The sequence below is a fragment of the Phytophthora cinnamomi genome (genome assembly GCF_018691715.1).
Source record: "Phytophthora cinnamomi strain GKB4 chromosome Unknown Contig0, whole genome shotgun sequence".
Lineage (NCBI taxonomy): Eukaryota > Oomycota > Peronosporomycetes > Peronosporales > Peronosporaceae > Phytophthora > Phytophthora cinnamomi.
This window is the reverse complement of record NW_027150933.1, coordinates 366,035-373,791: the sequence shown is the minus strand read 5'-3', so window position 1 is coordinate 373,791 and position 7,757 is coordinate 366,035. Positions and strand designations below refer to the sequence as shown.

Here is a 7,757-nt window from a genome sequence, read left to right as displayed (position 1 = left end):
CAGACGCAACAGGATGTAGCGCAGCATGTTGAGCTTGCCGCGGAACTCGGCGAACTCGGCCTTGCACTTGACCGCCACCTGGAGGTTTCCGTGTAGTTGCACTCGATGTCCGGGGTCGCTGGCGACGCGACGGGGACGGACGAGAACTTCTCGACGATCTCGACGCTCGACAGTGGGTGTATTCTTGTGCGTGCCCAGCCGGAACCGCTCCGCCATGACGATCGTCGAGAAGGCGATCACGATGCGCACGTGCATGAAGAGGTAGGCCATGATGACAACGCCGTGGTTGGGGACAAAGCCCACCACGGACGTCGCGTACGGGTCGGGGACAAAGCCCACCACGGACGTCGCGTACGGGTCGGGGGTGTAGACAGCCGAGAAGAGCGGGTTACCTGAGAGCTGGCAGCGTCCGGCAGCGTACCCCGCGATGGCGATGGCCATGAAGATCACGGTGCCGACGTTCATGCTGACGGTGATGATGCGCGGCATCTGCTCCGGCTGCATGTGTAGGCACTGCAGGTCGGGGTTCACAACGGCGGCGCCGTACGCCAAAGCGAGTAGCACACGCTAATTTGGGCTTACCCCCCCCCCCCGCCGCCGCTACCGTCGGCTGCAGCGAGCCGGGGACGTCACTGCTGCGCCAGGGTATCCACCTGGTTCTTCTTGGCCTTCTTCATGAGCGCCTTGATATTGTCCAAGGCCGTGCTGGTGGGCTGAGGGGGTCAACGCGACACCGTCTAAGTCGAGCGGTGCCCCTGCGAGCTGCTTGGAGAGGGCTTGGACTGCTGGAGAGGGGAGGGAAGACCGGCCGCATAACTACCGGTATGCCTTCCCCCCTCTTCACCGTGCACAGGACCAACATCATCATCGCAAAACAATGGAAACTACTATTTTGACCAATCGTGAATATTAACTGTTTCCCCAATTTTCGCAGTGTCAGCTTGTCACACGTCACAAAACTTGATGAGTGACACGTAGACTGTACAGATCACATTTATGTTTTCGTTTTCCTAATCTGCTATCATGTCTGCGGCTCCGACCTGAATATTTTTGTGTCGTCGGAGCCTCCGACATTGGTGAATGGGGGGTTAATCCAACCAAATCCGTCCACACAACCTCGAATCACGTATGATTTCGTAGGCGGATTTGGCAAAGAGCCTTGTGAAATCCGGCGGATTTACAAATACAAGGGGGGAGAAGGCTAGAGCACCGAAAATGAAACCTGCTCTCGGGGATGGATGTCACAACCCTCAAATCCCCAAAACGATCGCTATAAAGGGGAAGAAAGTGTCCCGCTAAGGCAATACGGTAGCTGCGAAGATGTGTTTACCCTCATAGAATAGTTGGGAGAGGGGAGGTTTATCCAGTGGTCGTGGAAGCGCGAGCAGTAAACGCATCTACAGATATCAAGCCGCCAATTTGGCTGGCTTTGGCTGGTTTGCTTTTCACCCTCTCCCTGCAAGAATCGATGCTCTACCCTTGATCTCCTAAACTTTATATGATACCGGAAATAGACGATTTTCGATGTAGGAACCCTTTTTATTCAGTGCATTTTCGGTTGCTCTAGCACGATCCTACAAGGAGGTAGATTCTGAAACCCCCTACTCGGTGGTTCTGGCTCACCCCCTGAGGGCCGTCTGTGTGATCACTGCGGGGATTGAACCCGACCTGTGTGCATGGCCATGTGGCTGCTACACCACTCCATTAATGCCGTCGTTTGCCACCTAAATTATTACCTGTCCTATAATACCCTGTCGAATTGTATATCGTGGTGCATTTTGATGGTACACTAATGGAATAGTATACCGTATACTATTTGGTAGACCCCGTCATTATTATAGGCTTATCGAAAATTCCAGGCATATATTTGGCACAACAAAAGAACATCTGTAGGCGAATCAGAACGCGAGGTAGATGAAGCTGCAAGGTTTCAGTGGCAAGCACTCACTTTTTAAGTGTATCTGGCGGAGAATTAAACTATTCGGGCGACAGTCCCTCTTAGAACGAGCTTTCGCTGCGTTCCCCCTCGATTGACATCCGTCGCCGCGTACGCGTACGCATTGCTCAGGAAGCCTTCAACCACATAATGGATAGAGTTGTGGGGAACTACTCTGATAGCTCAGTGATGGGTATTGAATGATAAATTGTATTATACTGATGGATATTGAGTGACTTGAGTGCCATGATTAACTGAGCTTGGTGCGTTGAATAGTGCAACCCTAACCTCCCCATACACTCAGCTTAAGGCAGCCTTTCCTTGTACGCGTAGTCGTGGGGGACACACACAACCGTTACTCAGTGAGAGCTGAAGAAGGTCGTACTGGGATCTTGCACTGGTTGACTTGGTCGTAGACACCGCCGAGGCTTGGGGCGAGACGAGGAAGGTCACTTGGGGGGTTGAATCGAAATTCAGAAGTGATTGGATTGTTGGAGCTTACACCCTAGGCTAGTGCTAAAGACACGCGGCCGTGCGTCCTATCAACTAGTGCGTCTAATCAACCATCACTCTACACTACTCGTCCAATCAACCTACTCGTCTAATCAACGTGTGGTCGTATTGGACCGGTTCGGTTAACCGGTTCGGGTACCTCGGAACTGGTACAGTGTACCTAGGTTTAGTATCCTGCAACACGCCCCCTCAATGCGAACACGCGTAAACGCCGAGCGCAGCCGTCAAGTCCTTGTGGCGTGGTCCGGCAAGTCCCTTGGTCATGATATCGGCCAGCATGGTGGCAGTCTCGCAGTACTCGACGATCACTTCGCCGCGCTTGACTTCGTCGCGGATGTGATGGTACTTGATGTCGATGTGCTTGGCGCGGCCATGATTGACGGGGTTCTTGGTCATCTCGATGCACGACTGGCTGTCTTCGAAAATCTTCAACTCGGGCGTGACTCCGCCTGCAGCAACCAGGATCTCGCACAGCAGCTTGTGCACCCACTTGCCTTCTTGAATCGCCAAACTCAGTGCGATGTACTCGGTCTCGCTTGTCAATAGTGACACACTTGATTGCTTCTTGGAACCCCACGAGATCGGTCCGCCGGCGACTTGGAACAGGTAGTCCGACGTAGACTTGCGGTCACTAAGATCACCAGCCCAGTCGGCATCCGAGTAACCTTGAAAGTCGATGTCCTTGCCCAGCGAAAAACGGATTCCGTGCGACTTGGTCCCTTGAAGGTAGCGGAAGATGCGCTTGACCGCAATCCAGTGCTCGACTTGCGGGTTCTCCATGAAGCGTGACACGTAGCCAACTGCAAAAGCGATGTCAGGGCGAGTCGATGTCATCAAGTGCATGAGTGCACCGACAGCCTCGCGAAATGGCGCGTCCAACTTGGTCATGGCGTCGCTTGAAACTAGCTTCATGCTGATGTCGACTGGACTTGCAGCGGGTTTGCAGTCTTGCATGCCGAAGCGCTCCAGGATGTCGTTGATGTAGCGAGCTTGGTTCAGCGTAACACTGCCATCCGAGTTGTCGACCACCTCGATCCCGAGGATGAAGGAGCACTTGCCACTGTCGGTCATCTCGAACCGTGACTTGAGTTGGCGCTTGACTTCCGCGATCATTTCCGCTGAACTTCCGGTCACCAAGACGTCGTCCATGTAGACCAGCAGCAGAACGCATTCGCCATCGACGACCTTGATAAAGAGGCAGGGGTCGTAGCTTGACACGCGAAAACCGATGGAGCGCACATACTCGTCGAAGGTCTCGTTCCAAACCCGAGAAGCTTGTTTGAGCCCGTAAATCGCCTTGAGCAGTTCCACGCAGTCGAAACCGTCGTCCAGTTCCACGCCTTCAGGCACACTGCAGAACACCTTCTCCTTCATCAAGCCGTACAGGAACGCAGTCACCACATCGAGCTGGTCCATCGGCCATCCGAAGTACTTGGCAACCGCAATGATCATTCGCAGCGTGACGTACTTGACCACAGGCGAAAACGTCTCGGTGTAGTCGATCCCATACTTCTGCACGAAGCCTTTCGCGACGAGCCGAGTCTTGAACTTCTCGATCGATCCGTCCGCGTTGCGCTTGATCTTGAATACCCACTTGGTACCGACTGCGCGCTGGTTGTTGGGCAGTTTGGCGGCGCGGAAAACACCTCGCAGCCGCGTTGACTTGAGTTCGGCGCGAATTGCGTTGCGCCACTGGACTTGGTCTGGTCCGTTCACAGCTTCTTGAAACGTCTTCGGCTCCGCGCTGTCACTTGCTTCCACAGCATTCGCACTCGCACGCCAGATCATGGGTGGAGTCGAGCCGTCTTCATCGTCTTCTTCCGATTTTTCTTCTTGCGCAGTAGATTCACGTTGGTCTTCATCTTCCGAGCGTCCAGGCGCACTTGCTTCTTCGAGTCCAGCACTGCGACGAGGACGCCGAACATTGTCGCGATCTTGGTTGTCCGGACGCGATTTGCGCTTCCCCGCCTGCGTGAACACCCTTGTGCCGGAGTCCTCGGAGACTTGCATGTCGTCGAAAACGTCGGTGAGTCGGTTGACTTCTTCACCATCGACAGTCTCGGAGTCATCGAAGCTGGACTCATCGAATGTGACATCGGGTGAAATCACCACCTGCCCCGCCTCGATGTCATAAACTCGATAAGCCTTGGAACGCTCCTCGTAACCCATAAAAATTCCTTCACGAGCTTTCGGGTCCCACTTGAGTCACTTCTCCTTCGGCGTCAAAACGTAGGCCTTGCACCCGAAGATCCGCATGTGCTTGACGTTGGGCTTGGACTTGTAGACGATCTCGAACAGAGTTTTGTCGGGCGACTTGGGTGACGGTAGACGATTCTTGATGTAAATCGCCGTCATCGCTGCTTCCGCCCAGAACGTCTTGTTCAACCCAGCGTAGTGAAGCATGCTGCGGCCGATGGTCACGATGGTTCTGTTGGCGCGTTCAGCCGTCGCGTTCGTTTGGTGCGCATACCGAAGCGTGGGCTGCACTTCGATGCCGTGGTCTTCGTAGTACGCCAAGAGCGAATTGGTCGCGAACTCCTTGGCTCCGTCATGGCGCACGAATTTCACCCTGGCATCGAATTGTTTCTCCACCTTGGTGATGAATCGGCGCAAGCAGCTTTCACTCTCCGACCTGGCTCGCAGACAGAATCCCGACATGCAGCCGCTGGCTTCGTCCGTGATCAGCAGCAAGTAGCGGCCGCCACCTAGCGACTCTTCTTCCATGGGTCCGCAAATGTCGAAGTGTAGGAACTCGAACGGATTGTACTTGCGCTTGTTCGGGTTGCTTGGGAAGGGCTTTTGCACCATTTCCCCTTGTTGGCACCCACGACATTGGCTTGACTTCTTGGATGATATCGGCATTTTCGCACCCGTCACCATGCCACTTGAGACCATCTTCCGAAGAACGTCATTCGGCGCGTGACCCAAACGCGCATGAAGATCCACCGCGTTGACCGACGCCTTGGACACCGAATTCGCAGCGCAGCTTGGGACTCGGAGCCAGTAGAGACCGTCGATCAGGTCCGCGGAAGCCACGATTTTCTTCGACTTCTTCTGTGCGATGTGCATTTCAGCACCATCAAACACCACCTTGAACTGTCCGCTTCGGTTGATCTGCGGCACCGAAACCAGGTTCTTGTTCATGCTTGGTACGTAAAGTGCATCTTGAATGCGGATGTCGCGCTCCTTGCCGTTGGGCAAAGTGACCCACTGCATGACCGTCCCGACTCCCATGATCTTGGCCGTGTTGCCGTTGGCGACCGTGAGTTCACCTTCGTCGCACACCTTGATGTCGACAAACTTGGCCTTGTCGTTGCAGATGTGGTGCGTGGCACCATTGTCGATCGCCCATGAGCCTTGAAACTTGTTGGTCCCGGAGACGCCACACTCCATAGAGACCGCGAACGCGACGCAGTCGTCATCGCTGTCGTCACGCCACTGGACGTTGTTCGCACCGCGACCAGACCGCACCTCGATTCTCCTCCTTCTGCTTGGTCCAGCACTTTTCCATGACGTGCCCCGATTTTCCGCAGTACGTGCACTGGCGACTTTCACGCTCGGCATTGAAGGCCCTCGCACCGTCTTCAATCTTCACCTGAGCCGTCTTCTCGCCCTGCCGCTTGATGTGCTCATTCGTGAGCACCTTGATCACATCTTGAGTGCGCAGCTCTGCGTTGCTCATCTCCAAGTTGAGAACGACGTTCTCGAAATTCTTGGGCAGACTCCTGAGCAAGCCGATCGCCACGACTTCATCCTCCATCTTGGCGCCGATGTTGCTGAGCTTGGCGCTGATGTTGAGGACTTCATTGCAATGATGAAGCACATTGCCGCCTTCTGCCATCTCCATGCTGAAGAGCTGGCGCTTCAGGTAGATGCGTCCAGCCTTCTGCGACCCCCCGTAGAGCGAACGCAGTCGCGTCCAGGCCACCCATGCTTCCTCGCAGTCGTCGACCACATGATGATAGTCAGCATCCATGTGGAGCAACATCAGGCCGAACGCGATGTTGCTCGACTTGACGTAGTCGTCCTTGGCCATCGTGTCCCCGAAGCTTGGTTTCGTCTCGCGGTTCACGACGCTCCACACCGACTTGGTCAGGAACACGCCACGCATGTAGCGGTTCCACGTGGCGTAGTTGTCGCCGTTGAACTTGTCGATGGAGATCTTGGTCTCTTGGACAGAGGACATGGTGCTTGGGCTCATAACCTGAAGAAGGTCGTACTGGGATCTTGCACTGGTTGACTAGGTCGTAGACACCGCCGAGGCTTGGGGCGAGGCGAGGAAGGTCACTTGGGGGGTTGAATCGAAATTCAGAAGTGATTGGATTGTTGGAACTTACACCCTAGGCTATGCTAAAGACACGCGGCCATGCGTCCTATCAACTAGTGCGTCTAATCAACCATCATTCTACACTACTCGTCCAATCAACCTACTCGTCTAATCAACGTGTGGTCTTATTGGACCGGTTCGGTTAACCGGTTCGGGTACCTCGTAACTGGTACAGTGTACCAAGTTTTAGTATCCTGCAACAAGAGCTTACAGAACAAACATCAACATCGATCTTAGGAGCGAGTTGAAACCAGGTGTGGTAGGGTGGGTGTTTGCGCTGGACGGGGCTCTTTGGAAGTGAGAGCTGAGAGCTCACCACCAACAATTCCGAGTCAGTACTCGGGCTGCGTGCCCCAGTACTGACTCGGAACTGCAACCCGAATAGCCGTTCCCGTGATCGGCACCGTGCTCTGGACTCCTACTCCTAGGAAACCCCATTCTTGTCCACATTGTCAAGAACCCCGATTTCCTTGTGCGCGTAGTCGTGGAGGACACATACAACCTTTATTCAGTGAGAGCTTACAGAACAAACTTCAACATCGATCTTAGGAGCGAGTTGAAATCCCAAACATCGAGTTAGTTCTGTAAGCCCTCACTCAAGGCGATGCATGCGCTTCTGTCCAGCCACGATCTTCGAAGCTAGGGTCACAACCGATTCTCGGTATAGTCTCGTGTACTGCTTGAAAGTGTCCGATGTCCAGTGTCTCGTGGAATTGTTTCGTCAAGGCGTCGACGCCGGTGCGGTACATGTGTGTCGCTCCCCGGCTCGAAGCGATTCTGCGCTGAATTACTGCCCAGACTGGTCGGAGCCTTTCGAATTGTCTTGATGATGACTGACTCCGAGACACATGCTGGGCGGCCCTGCTCGTCGATAAATACGGCTGCCGGAATCTCGATGGGGAGACTACGTCTTGGCTTGAACAAACAGAGGGCACCGTAGACCAGGCAGAGAAACGCATGATCCGAGCGATTCAGCATTCG

General features: G+C 54.4%; 3 protein-coding genes across 3 annotated transcripts; all 3 read right to left on the bottom strand.

Annotated features, from left to right (window-relative positions):
* Nucleotides 1-2,638: 2,638 nt before the first annotated feature.
* Nucleotides 2,639-4,618, bottom strand: IUM83_01764 (Integrase catalytic core protein; the record flags this gene model as incomplete). Its single annotated transcript, XM_067925641.1, has 1 exon — nucleotides 2,639-4,618. The coding sequence occupies one exon, from the start codon at nucleotides 4,616-4,618 to the stop codon at nucleotides 2,639-2,641; it is 1,980 nt and encodes a 659-aa protein (XP_067800638.1).
* Nucleotides 4,619-4,654: 36 nt separating this feature from the next.
* IUM83_01763 (Integrase catalytic core protein) lies at nucleotides 4,655-5,842 on the bottom strand (the record flags this gene model as incomplete). Its single annotated transcript, XM_067925640.1, has 1 exon — nucleotides 4,655-5,842. The coding sequence occupies one exon, from the start codon at nucleotides 5,840-5,842 to the stop codon at nucleotides 4,655-4,657; it is 1,188 nt and encodes a 395-aa protein (XP_067800644.1).
* Nucleotides 5,843-5,879: 37 nt separating this feature from the next.
* On the bottom strand, nucleotides 5,880-6,635 carry IUM83_01762 (Copia protein; the record flags this gene model as incomplete). The annotated part of the gene is made up of 1 exon (XM_067925639.1): nucleotides 5,880-6,635. The coding sequence occupies one exon, from the start codon at nucleotides 6,633-6,635 to the stop codon at nucleotides 5,880-5,882; it is 756 nt and encodes a 251-aa protein (XP_067800814.1).
* Between the last annotated feature and the right edge of the window lie 1,122 nt (nucleotides 6,636-7,757).